The sequence below is a fragment of the Paramormyrops kingsleyae genome, chromosome 18 (genome assembly GCF_048594095.1).
Source record: "Paramormyrops kingsleyae isolate MSU_618 chromosome 18, PKINGS_0.4, whole genome shotgun sequence".
Lineage (NCBI taxonomy): Eukaryota > Metazoa > Chordata > Actinopteri > Osteoglossiformes > Mormyridae > Paramormyrops > Paramormyrops kingsleyae.
In genome coordinates, this window is record NC_132814.1 from 19,783,583 (window position 1) to 19,799,716 (window position 16,134).

Below are 16,134 nucleotides of genomic sequence, written 5' to 3' on the forward strand. Positions count from 1 at the left end.
TAGAGACGGTTCGAACGGACGATTTTTTTATTTCCTGGCAAATCCGGCGTCGCTGCGCTGTATTAGTGGGCTTGTACCATTTACCAGTTTTTTCCGGGGGGGGGCGTGACAGATTGCAGCACTTGTTCTTTTTCCATCACTCTGTCCAGGCACGATGCACGTGGACAAAGAGTGTCAGCTCCATATATATCCTCCAACATCCTCTCACGCCACCTTACGGCCCCTCCCAGACAGGGGGCAGGCTGTAGTTCAAACTGACACCTGGCCAGATTCTTTACACACGCCACCTAGTGGCAGCAATAAGGAATACATCATTTTGAACATTACAAACTCCATACAAAATCCAACTTCACCCAACCACTACACTTTTAATGTTTATTCTGTATCTTTCGTCTCTAATCGGATGTTTCAGTTGAGATAATACTAAAGGTTTACTTATGGCAACCAAGTCATTTATATTTTCTGAGAATTACATTTACATACTTATTTACATAATAACAATCCACCATTACAAACGTATTTGCTTATTTTAATACTTTTTGGTTTTACTTCAACATAAAAATAGAAATTTACATGGATTACAAAATTAGTCTTTTTAACAAACAAATCAAAACACTTTTTTGCCATACATATTACAAAATTAATTGTAAAAAAAAAAGTACCATTAAAATAATGTAAGGAATCTTATTGCAGCACAGAACCCAATGAAATGTTTAATCCATGGTGTCTTGCACTACTGAACCTGCGTAAAACAGTGATTTCTCAGCAATAAACCAGTTAGGGGGCTTGTGCTTTATGCACAGCTCTCATAAATATTCATACATTCATATTATTCACAGTCTTACATTTATATTATGAACTGCTGGGGAAAAAAAGTTATAGTAAATATTTTTGATTCTTGTGATCGGGCAGCATACTGCCCTGACTGCATGATTCATCCAGAAGAATATAGGTAAAAAAGTATCAATGTACTTATGAATATTGGTCGGGTATCTTCCATCATGGGAAGCCCTATTAGCATCAGACGCAGATCTACCTCATTAAATGTAAACTTCATTCATGTTGGCTGTAAACAACTGCACATATTACAAGAATAATTACCTTTTTTTAAGATACAGCATATCAGTTAAAGCATACATCGATTTAGCAGACACTAATCTAAAAACATCTTTGAGAAAGCAAGGCCGGAGTAATGTTGCTTAAGGGAGTTGTTCTTTGAATCAACAATTAAATCACTATCAACCCTGAGATTTGAACGAGCAACCTTCCGACTCCACACGCAGCAACCTAACCTGGTTAGTCACACCCTTGGTTGCTGGTTTGAGACCCAGGAGGGGCCCAGCTACCCTATCAAAATATGGAACCTGAACTTTGTCAGGAAGCATGAAAAACCGACATTGGCTTTAAATTAATGCTTAACCCAACTGAGGACAAACTGTGCTGAACAGCAGCTAGGGTTGCAAAGGGCTGGAAAATTTCTGGAAATTTTCCTGAAACTTTCCATTCCATGGGAAGTTAAGCTGGGGAATTTTGGAAATATTCCACATTAGAAACTTTCCATGGGAATTAACGGGAAAGTATGGGAATTAACAAGAATATTCCTAGAATTTTGCAACCCTAACAGCAGCTGAACACCAGCATCTAATGATGAGTTAAAGGAAAAAGACCATCAGTAACTTGGTGCTGGATGTATCCCTTAACAGGAACCATGAGAGCGCGTTTAAAATGCAGGTAAGAAAGAAAAATAGACAGACACAAAACACTGACTACACTGGGAAGCATCCTATGTGTTCCTGGCTTGGCTCATTGCTGCCACCCTGTGGTCATTATTGAGACAGCAGTCCATCTTTACTCCAGGTCATAGTCGTTTATGTGGAGCAGGTCACAGTGCAGGTCTTTGAAGCTGGGGCGGCTTTCTGGTGCGGTGCTCCAACACAACTTCATGATGCTATAGATGCGGTCTGGGCAGGCAGGGGGAGCAGGCATCCTGTATCCATTTGTGAGCAGGCTGTGCATCTCACCATTGCCATAGCCTATGTGACAGAATATATTTTTTCAATACACTTTTGCAGTATATCTGTCAGATAATTTACATTCAAGTTTACATGCAGAAATGAAAAGCCGAACGTTGTGAACGCGCAGTTGTAATACATGAAAACAGAGGTAAGGGTTAGGTTTCTGGGTACCTGGGTAGGGTAATCCTCCGTAGGAAAAGATTTCGTAGAGAAGGACCCCGTAAGACCACACATCCGACTTGCTGGAATAGCATCCGTGGCTGAGGGTTTCGGGTGCACACCATTTGTAGGGCATCCTCTTGTCATCAGTAACGTAAACTGTATCCTGCAGAAACGTTGCAGCGAATGCAGCGCTTTACTCTCCCCAGTAGGGGTCAGTGTGCAAAGTCTTTACATCCATGCATGGTAATAAGCAAAGCAAGACAGCAGGGCCTTTAACTGCTTTAAGTGAAGCACTTCTGAAATTATTTTGGGAAAAGTTTCTCTTATTGAATAATACCATGGTTGGCAGTGCCCCACTCACTGGGTTGATTCAAAGGCAAACAGCGCCCTCATCAGTCCCTGTTAAGCGTTAGCATAATGCGTCACAGCAGACCCAGGGGCCGTCAAATACAGAAGCTTAAGGACCCGAACGCTCCTTAACTGTCAGTTACGTAAATCCACTAGAGTGGCAATATTGACACAATCTTTCAATCAACATTGTTTGGTCTGCACTGGGAAAAAAATCTCTTCATATGTTGACCATTAGATGCCCCTTTCATCTAGCTGCCAGTGACACCTGACCTCTGGCCCTCGACCTCTGACCCCATGCACATTTGTATGACTTGGTGCTCACCTGTAATAACACAGATTGCTGGGAAACATTTTCTTGTTCAAGTAACAACAGAAAAGCCTTGAAAAAGGCACTTGATACAATATATGCATTTATGACCCTAAACAACCTAATTTCACCAAACAGAAACATGACTCCGACCAGGTCCTCAAGGGATTATATACACTTGGAAATCAAACAGCAGGGCCTTGTTACCTTTATGAAGCGAGCCAGTCCAAAGTCCGCCACTTTACAGATGTAGTTCTCTCCAACCAGGACGTTGCGGGCGGCCAGGTCCCGATGGATACACTGCTGAGACTCCAGAAACTCCATCCCGTCAGCCACCTGGATGCTCATGTTAGTGAGGGTGTTGCCGTCCAGGACCTTCCCCTCTTGGCCTGAAGTCATTGAGATTGAGAAACTGGACTGCAGCAATATTACAGAACTTTCCAGATCGGCACGTTACGCATTTATCGTTTTTTGAATCCCGTAATATTTTTATGTGTTTGCCGGTTTGGTTATGCTGGATATTGGAAGACATGCTAAATTAGTGTGTCTCATTAGTGTGAGATTCAATAAAGCGAATCCTCTTTTATTAATGATTATCCTTAACCAATGGAAAATGTTAAAATGAAATGGTGCACAACTAAAGCAAGATGAAAAAATTCGAGATAGCGGAGCACTTTCGGTAACTGAAAAGTTCAAAGACGGAAGCCAAGACTCATTTGCCCGTGAAACCGACGGTCTGTCCATGCTCTGCAGGATGGTGACGGCGGCAGATGCTGACCTTGCAGGAAACTCTTCAGGTTCCCCTTCTCCATCAGCTCGGTGATGATGTAGTATGGTGGCGTGGAGGAGCAGAAGGCGAACAGCATGATCAGGTGCTTGTGACGGTATCTCTTCAGCATCTGGATCTCCAGCTGCACGTCCCGCTGATCCAGGTCCTCTGAGCACAATGAGATCAAATACAAATTAAACACAAACGGACACACACTCAGAGCCATGTGTGCTGTATGAGGGAAGTGCCAATAGCAGCCAAAAGAAGCATGGAAGAAAATATACTTTAAGCATTAATGGGAACTGGACATCAGCCTTCCAGCTCTTAGTGATGTGTTTAATGGAGCTTCCCCCCCTGCTGGTCACAAACAGCCACTACACTAAATATTAAATAAACCTACTCCTTATTTAGTATATACTGAATCAGCTGCATCTTCTGCTAACCAGCAAGCTAAGTGTGATTTGTGTGGAGGGGGTGGGGAGATGACTGCATTTCCCATACACACTTTAAGATAGAGAGGAGACATCCATCTGAACAGGAAATGATCCAGGTAACCCTACCTTCAAGGACAAGAGTTTAGCGATTACGCCGTGGTTTACAGTCATGGATCAAATTCAGATGCATTAAACTCAAATACTATCCTGATAAAGTGACCCAAAGAACAGCCGATAACATTTTCAGATAAAGCATGAAGTATATACTTAATTAACAAGCACACGCTGTAATGCATTCCGCATGGTTTACAACACGTTTCATTGACATCTGTGACAGTTTCAGCGACTTCAAGTATCTGTCTGTCACGTTACTCAGTAGCCTGGCTGGACGGGATAAGCAGCATTTTTCATTGTGCTCAAAGGAAAACTTACAGTAAATGAAGCCGGAATCTTTCACAATCATAATTATCTACACGGACTACATTCTTTTATTACAACCATTCATAAAACTACAGCATGTTTTAAAGGCAGTGTAATATAAGTTTAACTAAAAAATGCATTCTGAGATTCTTACAGGAAGTTATCATATGGACCAGATGTGGGGAAAAAAGGGCAACCAGAAAACTTTGTATGGTGTGATATCAAATTGCAAAGGTTAGTACCATGGTAGGACCTTATGTTGATAAGAAGAATGAACCCTGAATATACCTTTACAAAACAATGGAATTTAATTTAACAATTAAATAAAGAAGCCTATAACAGTGATATAATTAAATTGGCATTGAGTAGGTCTATCGTTTACAGCAAATAAGCTTTTTACGTTAAGGTGTTGCAAGGTGCAAGGAATTTTTCAATTTATATAAAATCATGCACCTACAGCCAGTAGAGGCAGGGTTATGGTATCTTGGTTAAGCTGGACACTTTTGCAGCCTCTCAGCATTCCTCTAGAACCTCCCAAACCTGAAATGCAAACTCCTTGAGGCCTTTTCCTCAAGCAAGCGACGTTACCCGTGTGACTGTCCCCCGTCACCATTTCCCGAGCAAGTGAGTCCCATTCTCACTTATCGGACGGGACACACGTTCTGCACGTTACCGTTTTTCAGCACTTTGATGGCGACGTTGGTGCGATTCTTCCATGTCCCCTGGTAGACGTCCGCAAAATATCCACTTCCCAATCGCTTTTCCAGAGTGAAGTCTTCTTTTGGGAGCTCAAATTCATCCACCGTGGAGTGAGAGAGGTCCTGAGGTTGGGGCTGAATCTGTTGAGAGCAAGTAACATCAACAAAATGACATGTGCGTCCCTTCGCACGCAGTTCTGGTTGACAGCCTTATCGATTTGTCCAGCATCTGGTTGCCCTAACAGTAGACAGGTTCTATGGACAATTTCCACTCAGGATAAATAAAGTTCTCTTCAAATATTTAGGCTTTTAAGCAAGCAGTTGCAATGCCAAACCAGATCCTTTACCTCAGATAACACCTGGAGTTATGACTTCTAAATAACAGCAGGTTCCTCATTGGTTGAATAAGTAGCAGCCCCCACACCCCTAGGTACTGATGGTGATGGAATTATGATGAGAGTGTATATTAAGAAGTGGAGATTACAACTGAAGTAAGAATGATAGAACACAAGGCATCAGTACCAACGCGCATTAATCCGCAAATCTCCACCTGAAGACCTTTCATATCATTTTCTTACTCAGTAAACAGTGTCACACAAACACCCTGCTGGTTTCTAGAACTTACCTTTGCACAGGCAATCTTTAGCCCCTGGATGGAAGCCAGAGGGTGTGACTTGTAGTATTCAACCAGCTCCGCAAGACTGGAGAAGCTCTGAATGTTGTCCACATGAAAGCTTCCCCCAACCTCGTAGATTTTGAAGTGCTTGACATTGTTGTTGTCCTTCACTGTAGGGGTGGGACAAAGCTCAGTGCTGGTAGGTTACCATGGCGGCGATATGCACGTCAACATCACAGAAGTGGGGGGGTTTTATTTCTCATTAGTTTATTACCAGTGTTAGACTCAATACAAATATTCTCTCTCGGTGAACAGTTTCCTTTTTGGGTCATTTGTGGCAGATCCTGCTACTGCATAACACTAGGTGTGACTTTTTTTTTTTATTATTTAACCTTTAATTAACCAGGTTTGTCCCATTGAGATCACAGATCTCTTTTGCAAGGGAGACCTGGCCAAGGTGGCAGCAACACAGTGACAATGCAGAGTCTTACAAAGTGATACAAGAAAGAAAAGAAAACATAGTTAGAATTTACAATTACATATAGATAACCTCGATTCCAGAGTCTTTAGAAGAGTTTTCAATTCCTTGAGGGGTATTAAATTGTGCAAACGGAGTTCAACCTGAAGTCTGTTCCATGAGTAAGGTGCTGAGAACCTGAAGGCTTTCTTTCCTAGTTCTTACTTTAGGAACAACCAGATTTAAGAAGTCCATCGAGCGAAGGTTATGACGTCCAAATACATTTTTGCAGAGAAGTATAGTTACGTAAAATTATTCATACCCCGTGTGGGTGCCCCTGTTAATTAGAGATATTGCTTAATTAAACTGCACCCATTTTTGTCACATATATATGATTAAGCACGCAGTCACGCGATATCCTGCAACGAACATTAGCAGCAGAATGGCCGGCCTGGTCAAACACAAGTGAAGTGATTGCGAAGTGGAAACATCTAGGAGCGAGTCCAGCTGCGAAGGCGGCAACACAAGCTCACAGAAAGGCACCCGGTCACCCAACATCAATACCCAACCTGAAGGGCAGCGGATTTTCCAACATCTAAAGGACAGTCTTCCCAGAAGAGTAGAGGCTATTGCAGCAGTACAGGGTGGAGCATTTTTCAGGCCTTAGATTCAGACTGAGATGTTGGGCCATCTGGTGGCTACATACCGTTGCCCATATTGTGTATGACCACAGCTGGGTGTGACTGGAGCCATAGGAAATACCCAAATACACACACACCTATGATCTGGATCTATATTCATCTATATTCTTCTATTCATCTTTCCTAGTGGCTACTGTTTAACTATGTTAAGTCATTGTACCCAATCCAGACTCAGGAGAAAAGCCATTTAAATGTGAGTATTAAAATTTATACCAGGGGAAAATGAGATAATTATATATATGTATATATATATATATATGTGTGTGTGTGTGTGTGTGTGTGTGTGTGTGTGTGGGTGATCATATTACTAAGTTAGTAATAGTATACTGTCTGGTTGTCTCCTACATGATATGCTAACATAAATAAGCAGCATGTTGTTGGGAGGAGACCCAAAATATCTCGTCTACCTAGGATCCTGTGACGACTTAATCCGCCCCACCATAGCCGTTTAGCAAATAGTCAGTCTGACAGCTGGTCGCGGCCGGATCTAGAAGTGGGCAGGGCCAGGGAAATGCCCACCCTAATTTCTGCTCTATCCACCCAATTGGTCAACTTTAGCCTGCGGCATCTGAACCTGCAAATCCTATCAGATATTCTTCCGTGGAGCATTTGCAGTCGTCTGTGAGCGTGGTGCAGGAATGTTACCTTATTCTTATTAAGGCTCCTTCTTATTAAAATGTATCTTTTGTTGCTGTAGTTTGCCGTAATGTTGCATTGAATAAGGATCTTTGCTAGTAGTGGTTTAGATAACTCTTAGTTAGTTTGCAGCTAGCATTACTGTTGGCTAGGAAGCTCACTATTCAATTCAATTTTATTTGTATAGCGCATTTACAGAACATTACATTGCCTCAAAGTGCTTTACATGATCCTGCCCAAAGCCCCCAGTGAGCAACCACATAGGCGACATTGGCAAGGAAAAGCTCCCTAGAAGGAAGAAACCTTGGGAGGAACCAGACTGCTGAAGGTACTGAAGGAACAAGTCATGAATAACACAAGTGAGATACTTATCTCATATTTGTTCATAATTAATTAATCATGATGCATCTTTCATCCCAAGCAGTTACTATATTTGTTACTACATTTGTTAATTCCGTAAACCTTTGTGAACTACTAAGGGAACAAGTAATGAATAACATAAGTGAAATGCTGATCCCATGTTTGTTCACCATTAATGAATCGTGACGCATTTTTTCTCAAGTAGCAACTATATTTGTTCATGATTTGTTCTTCACTAAGTAATGGAGTTATTACTAAATATTTGTACCCTGTCAAATAAAATGTTACCAATAATAATAATTTGTCTTTCCTGATTAGAGAAATGACCATGATAGCAAAATATAGAGTTCATAAATAGTTAACGTAAAATATGAAAATGTCCATGCGCCCCAACTATTTCTGTGGTCACACGCCGCTACTGCACTTCAGTATAGTCCATTGTCTTAAATCAGGGGTACCCAATCTTATCCGCAAAGGGCCGGTGTGTATGCGGGTTTTCGCTGCAACTTCCTAATTAGATTACTAATTAGAGGACTGGTTGGCTGAAAGAGTCTTCACACCTGGGTTTGAACAGCTGACCTACAGGTTATCCCAAAAACCTGCATACACACCGGCCCTTTGCGGATAAGATTGGGTACCCTTGTGTTAAATGCTGACCACCCAAAATTTCAAATCCCCCCCCCCCCCCCCGTAAGTAGCAGGCGATAGGAAATCCTACAGCAAGTTATCCTGTAACCATCGGAGTGGATGATGCCATTATCTACCTGCTGCATCGGGCCCTGTCTCATCTGGAGGCCCCTGGGAACACTGTGAGGGTCATGTTTTTTGATTTCTCAAGTGCTTTTAACACTATTCAGTATACTATTCTGTTGAGAGGGAAGTTGGAGACTGCAGGTGTGGACCAACATCTGGCTGCTTGGATTTTAGACTACCTCACTGACAGGCCACAATTCGTCAGGTTGCGTGACTGTGTGTCAGAGGTGGTAGTCTGTAACACGGGGGCTCCTCAAGGGACGGTACTCTCCCCATTTTTGTTCACCATGTACACAGCTGATTTTAAGTACAGCTCCCATCACTGTCGCCTGCAGAAATTCTCAGACGACACTGCCATTGTTGGTTGTGTGTCCGGGGAGAATGAGCAGGAATACAGGGGGGTCATCACTGACTTTGTGAACTGGTGTGAGGAAAACCACTTGCTACTGAACACCAGTAAGACAAAGGAGCTGGTGCTCGACTTCAGAAGGAACGCTTCAGTGCATACTCCTGTGAGCATCCAGGGCTCGGACATTGATATTGTGGACACTTTTAAATACCTGGGTGTTCATCTCAATAATAAATTGGACTGGTCAACAAACACAGTTGCCCTGTATAGGAAGGGCCAAAGTCGCCTCCACCTGTTGAGGAAACTGAGGTCCTTCGGGGTGTGCAGAGAACTCCTACGGACTTTTTATGACTCAGTAGTGGCCTCAGTAGTTCTCTACGCTGTTGTGTGCTGGGCAGGGAGCAGCTTGGACAGAGACAGGAAAAAACTTAACAAGCTTGTTAAGAAAGCTGGCTCTGTCCTGGGCTGCACATTGGACACCATCGAGGAGGTGGCGGACAGAAGGATGATATTAAAACTGTCATCCATTATGGATAACCCCTCCCACCCCCTGCACCACACTGTGGAGGCTCTGAGCAGCTCCTTCAGCACAAGACTGTTACACCCACAGTGCAAGAAGGAGCGCTTCCGTCAATCATTCCTCCCCACAGCTATTAGACTTTACAACACATCACTGCAGTGACCACATAATCAATATATATATAATCCCTGTATATGTACATATGTGTGTATATATATGTATATCTGTGTGTGTGTGTGTGTGTGTGTGTGTGTGTGTATATATGTATGTATGTATATATATATATATATATATATATATATATATATATATATATTTCAGCAGCTGCTATCCATATACCTAGCATTGTGTATATGTTTCTTTTTTCTTACATTTTTACTTATATATTTTTACAGTTTTAGAAATTGTTTTCTATTGTTTTTATTATCTGTATTGTTATTTTTTTGCTGACCCTATGGATCCTGTCCTTTTTTTGTACTGTCTTTTTTCATTATTGCTGCTGTTTTCTCAAAGAATTTCCCCATTGTGGGATTAATAAAGTCTAATCTAATCTAATCTAATCTAATCTAATCTAAATCTGTGTGTCCATGGGTCTGTTTAATTCAATTTAGCGCCTGCGCGGAGCGTGACATTCTGCTCAGCCGATGAAATAAGAGCGTGCGAACACACAAACTGAGAACAGAAAGATTTCAGCTTTAAAAAGGGAAGAATGATTTGGTTGCCACGTTAAAGAGGAAGTTTACCGGTACAGATTAGAGAGCATGGGGAAAGGATGAACGACAAATCCTGAAAAATACCCAGAGTTAATGCAACAGTAGAATAAACTGGGGACAGCATGCAGGCGTTTTTACGTGCGGGTACAATACCATAAACGAAGATTCCGCATTGCGAAATAACACCGCCTTTAATCCGCGTTATTTCCACTGAATTGGTTAGTTTGCATATCTCAAAACCTCCCCGCGAAGCTGCTCAGGATAAACGGTTGGATTTTTATTACTTTTTGTGGGCTCATCCCTAGATTGAAAGGTGCTACTCCTGTAAGCAGACTTGAGCATTATTCCACGCAAACCCACCTGACAGGACGTAGCCCACGTCCTCTTTCTCGCTGAGTCTCACCATGAAAGCACCGTCCTTATTCTCCGGGGCCTGCAGGTGCTTCACAGTCTCAAAGCGGTTCAGTTTCCCGAAGTACCACCTGTAACGGATGTCACACCGATCCTTATTACAGCTTCAGTCAATAGCATCAGCAGCTGTTACCCGTAACTATCCAGTCGTATTAAATTACGGTTAGACATTTTAATAAGCAGATGTAAATCTAAAGTATCCGAAGAATTTGCTTAGTTTAAAAGGAGTTTTTTTCCCCTAAAGCAACTGACACACAGGCGGTAGCCAAACCCAAAAGTAACTATAGATGTTAATATTTATGGAATGCACGACGCTTAATATTGCGCTTTATTGGCTTCGTTTCACTAAACGAGTCCTGGTATCACTGGTGGTTCTAGCTTGTATGACAGCCTGGGCGAACCCCCCTGTCAACAAAAATTGTGTAGCCTACATCTCTCACCCCGCCCTCCATATCACAAAAACACTATTCGGCACGAACGGTCATTTTTATTACGAAATTTGGAACAATGCAAATAAATAATGATACATTTAAAACTTATTTTACTAATTGCTTTAGGACTGTACAAAAAATACTGTGCATTATCTGATAGATCTCCCCGCTCCACCTACCTCTGGCTCAGCGGGGCGGACCTGAGGTCAACCCACCCCGTCCCCCTCCCCCTCCTGAGCGGTAATTGACCCACACGGTGACACGATGTCATTGACGTGATGTGCAAATTGTGCTATGGAATACCGATCGCGCAAATATCACAACTGATTTTTTTTTGGTGTGGGCACCACCGGCAAGATGCCACCCGGGGCGGCTGCCCATGTTGCTTATAGGGTGAACTGTGCAAAAGTGGGACACTTTTTGGTAAACGATTTAGAAAAATCAAATGAAAGACATTTTCTCAAATTAATATTTTTTTTCTATTAGCTGCATGTCTCCTTAAAAAGTTTTGTGTGGACATTTAAGAGTTAAGTGGGATAAAATATAGAGAAGCACCTCTCATTTCTTGATGAGCTTGTTCAGGTAAAGTGGGACAGCTCTTCTGCAAAAGTGGGACAGTGTGTTTTTTTTTATATTGAGACAACATATACTTTAATTACACAAAGCAATATTTTATTGACTAAGGAAACAAGCCATAAATAAATTCATTGTAATATTTTATTCGCAAGATCTAACTACTTCAAATAAGTACAGTGGTACTTCAGAACTCGAATTTAATCCTAAAAAGTTCGAATTGTGATCGAATTTTCCCCATAAGCAATAATGGAAAACCAATTATTTGGTTCCAGGTGTTATGCCGAAAAATGCATCTCTACCTTAGAATGCATGCCGGTGTTCTAACAAGTTGAGCTTTTAGGGTTTTTTTTGGGGGGGGGTTGGGGTTTTAGGGGTGGGTTTTTTTGGGGGAGGGGGGGTTAGGGTTAGGGTTTTAGAGGTGTTCTGGGGGGTTAGGGTTAGGGTTTTTTTGGGGGTTATGGTTTTAGGATTTTTTGGGAATTAAGTTAAGGGTGAGGGCTATCGATTAGCACTACGGTAGCCTAACTCGACAAAGTAGCTCAACTCATTTCAGATCAGCGACCAATCGGTCATTTAGAGACAGGCATGCATTCTACGGCAAGGATGCCTTTTTCGGCATAACACCAGCCCCCAAAAATTACACCTAAATATATTTTCTTAGCATTTAAACACAAAATGAACCGGATAAAGCAAGAAGAGCATATACTGTACTAAACACATCTAAGCACATTTATCAAAACAGTAATTTGTAAAGTAAGAAAATAAATGTATCCAAACAATGTGTCCTGCCCCGATTGTCCGCTCCTTCCGTGTGCCACGCCCCCTCGTTAACCCCGTGTGGAATCCTGTGATCAGCTGTTTCTGGTTGTTGTCATTAGTCCTCTGTATTTCATCTGCCTTTCAGTTTGTTTCCCCAGTCCGGTCATTGTATTGTCCGTCTGCGTTTTGCCTGCCTTACCTGTAATTAAACCCGTATTCCCCGACACCTTGACGTCTGCGACTCTGTCTCCGTTCTGCCCCAGCTCGGCACAACAATATTATTATAATTTAACGTATTAAGGGTTTATTATTAATATTTAAATAATTAATAAGAAATCTTTGTTTTTAAATGTACACTCACCTAAAGGATTATTAGGAACACCATACTAATACGGTGTTTGACCCCCTTTCGCCTTCAGAACTGCCTTAATTCTACGTGGCATTGATTCAACAAGGTGCTGAAAGCATTCTTTAGAAATGTTGGCTCATATTGATAGGATAGCATCTTGCAGTTGATGGAGATTTGTGGGACGCACATCCAGGGCACGAAGCTCCCGTTCCACCACATCCCAAAGATGCTCTATTGGGTTGAGATCTGGTGACTGTGGGAGCCATTTTAGTACAGTGAACTCATTGTCATGTTCAAGAAACCAATCTGAAATGATTCGAGCTTTGTGACATGGTGCATTATCCTGCTTGAAGTAGCCATCAGAGGATGGGTACATGGTGGTCATAAAGGGATGGACATGGTCAGAAACAGGTAGGCCGTGGCATTAAAACAATGCCCGATTGGCACTAAGGGGCCTAAAGTGTGCCAAGAAAACATCCCCCACACCATTACACCACCACCACCAGCCTGCACAGTGGTAACAAGGCATGATGGATCCATGTTCTCATTCTGTTTAAGCCAAATTCTGACTCTACCATTTGAATGTCTCAACAGAAATCGAGACTCATCAGACCAGGCAACATTTTTCCAGTCTTCAACTGTCCAATTTTGGTGAGCTCGTGCAAATTGTAGCCTCTTTTTCCTATTTGTAGTGGAGATGAGTGGTACCCGGTGGGGTCTTCTGCTGTTGTAGCCCATCCTCCTCAAGGTTGTGCGTGTTGTGGCTTCACAAATGCTTTGCTGCATACCTCGGTTGTAACGAGTGGTTATTTCAGTCAAAGTTGCTCTTCTATCAGCTTGAATCAGTCGGCCCATTCTCCTCTGACCTCTAGCATCAACAAGGCATTTTCGCCCACAGGACTGCTGCATACTGGATGTTTTTCCCTTTGCACACCATTCTTTGTAAACTCTAGAAATGGTTGTGCGTGAAAATCCCAGTAACTGAGCAGATTGTGAAATACTCAGACCGGCCCATCTGGCACCAACAACCATGCCACGCTCAAAATTGCTTAAATCACCTTTCTTTCCCATTCTGACATTCAGTTTGGAGTCCAGCAGATTGTCTTGACCAGGACCACACCCCTAAATGCATTGAAGCAACTGCCATGTGATTGGTTGATTAGATAATTGCATTAATGAGAAATTGAACAGGTGTTCCTAATAATCCTTTAGGTGAGTGTATTTCATTATTTAATAATTACTGTTACTGTCTATCATTGTCTAAATGTATTTTTACTGTCTAAATATATGTATTCAGCTAGTGTATACATGCACGATGCTATCACAGCGAATGCGAGGCTGAGACTGAAGCTTTACCCTTTGTTTCCGCTAAGACATGCAGCGTGACTCATTTCCCTGCGCGCACAAGTTCTCTTAGGTCGGCGTTCACGGTTTGACTTCTGAGATTCAGATCGAGCTCTAGATAATTTTTTTTCGAACTGGTTGCTTCGACTTTTAAGAAATTCGAGTTCTAATGAGTTCAAAAACTGAGGTACCACTGTAATTGTTTTCTTTTTCACTTCATGGGTGTCTTTAAATCTCAATGAAACATCCCTTGGTTTATATTGCCGACAGTTCCCTTTGTGTTTTCGGCCGATCGCAATTGACCGGTTCGCCACCAATGAAATAAAGTATTAGCCTACCTTCTTATCGTACCGCGATCTACCTAGAAACACCGGGCGATCGCGATCGACGAGTTGGGCACCCCCGATCTACATTATTTACATGTAAAAATGTGTCCCATTTTACCTGAAAAGTACTGTCCCGCTTTTACTGCACCTTCAGCAAAAATGGAACAGCACTAAAGCCAAAACCCAACAAAAAAACAATATATTTTTTCAAAAATGTGCTTTATTTTTAAAACAATTTCCGGACCTCTTTTACTAAAACACAACATCTTAAACAATCCACCATATTATACGCGTCTATAGCAGCCTTATCTTTAGAAAGAGTTACTTCGTTTGTCGGTCCACCTGCCATGCGGTCTTGAAATTCTGAGCACATGTCGCACCAATGAAAACAGTTGTTGAAGACCAAGCCCTGTTATAGCATAATTTTTAGCACTGTTTGTTTTAATTGGTTGTTGGTTTTTTCTTAAGTAGCATAGGTTGCTGAATTCACCTGTACCTAAATCCGCTAGCGTCTGGTATGCTGGTTTCCATTTAAATTTAATTTGTTTGTGCATCACAAAACACAGCAACACTAGTTAACCAGTCTTTCGGTTCCCTAAAACGTTTAAACATAGCCTATATCCCTAGCAGTTATTTTATTACATTCCACAGGCCGCCGTTTTAGCATTTTAGTGGAAAATAAGAGGCACATCGGTTTATTATAACAAAGCGTAAAGTAACGATGAGTTAGAAACAAAAAAATAGAGATGGAGTCACGGTCAGACATCAGATGACAGCTCAGTTGTGTATAATTACATTTCAACAGGAGCAATAAACAAATACGAATCAAAACCTACCGCTGCCTTAAGATCCAACGGTATAATAAGTGACACAAGTGTGATAAGAAACTTTATGAAAAACGTTACTGCTTTTTATAATCAATCTCAGAATAAAGCGGGATACTTACGGCTCTCCCTCGACGGACTGACCAGATGCCAGGTAATTATAAGGCACGAATCCTTTCCCCACGACGCGTCCCATCGTGTCCAGTTTGTCGGCCATCCACCAGTCTCCGTTCCGCAGGACTATTCTGAAGAGATCCCCCTCTTGGAAGGACAGTTCATCCTTGTCCCGGGATTCAAACGGCCACAGCGCCCTGTAAAGCGCACTTTCTACGGGTTGGACAAAATAGCGCGGTTCTAAGTCCCCATCGTCCTGGGTCTTGTCCGGGACAGTCCGGGTGGGATCCTGTTGCCCGTCTTTTTGATGACTCGCGATGTCAGGGTCATCCCCAACCCTGTCTTTCGATCTACAGCATAACCTTTCCCAGACAGATCGCAGGAAGGAGCGGACATTACTCAGCGCTTGAACCATGAGGGCGCCCGGCTCGTCCGCCTCCACTGCAGGCAGTCGCTTGATCAATGCTCATCTCTCGCATGCAGTCAGCTGTTAAGACTAATCCACTTCCTTGTCACCACCACGCCTAGGCGGCGTGCCCAAATGCTGCTTCGAAGACGAGATCACCTGAATGGCAGGATTTACGAAGGCTTCCTTATCAGTGGCATTTTGAAGACCATAACAATAAAGTCGCACTTTGTAGCTGACGGTAAGAGATTGTATCTTACCCAGAACAAACGAACAAATAAATATATTTGGGGGTGCAGCTTGATAGCCTCGGAAAATCTTGCATTACGACAC

General features: G+C 42.3%; 1 protein-coding gene across 1 annotated transcript; it reads right to left on the reverse strand.

The window, feature by feature from the left end:
• Nucleotides 1-361: 361 nt before the first annotated feature.
• Nucleotides 362-15,965, reverse strand: ptk6b (PTK6 protein tyrosine kinase 6b). The gene is made up of 8 exons (XM_023798783.2): nt 15,404-15,965; nt 10,622-10,743; nt 5,782-5,942; nt 5,132-5,297; nt 3,614-3,772; nt 3,043-3,224; nt 2,187-2,340; nt 362-2,033 (listed from the first exon to the last, which is right to left on the reverse strand). Exons 1-8 carry the CDS (start codon nt 15,808-15,810, stop codon nt 1,849-1,851), a joined length of 1,536 nt encoding a protein of 511 aa, XP_023654551.2. The 5' UTR covers nt 15,811-15,965; the 3' UTR covers nt 362-1,848.
• Between the last annotated feature and the right edge of the window lie 169 nt (nt 15,966-16,134).

Coding starts and splice junctions, on each gene's coding strand:
- ptk6b (XM_023798783.2), bottom strand. CDS start 15,810: ATGGTTCAAGCGCTGAGTAATGTCCGCTCCTTCCTGCGATCTGTCTGG. Junction 10,744..15,403: donor CAGTCCGTCGAGGGAGAGCC/GTAAGTATCCCG, acceptor CATCCGTTACAG/GTGGTACTTCGGGAAACTGA. Junction 3,773..5,131: donor CATCAAAGTGCTGAAAAACG/GTAACGTGCAGA, acceptor CATTGTGCTCAG/AGGACCTGGATCAGCGGGAC.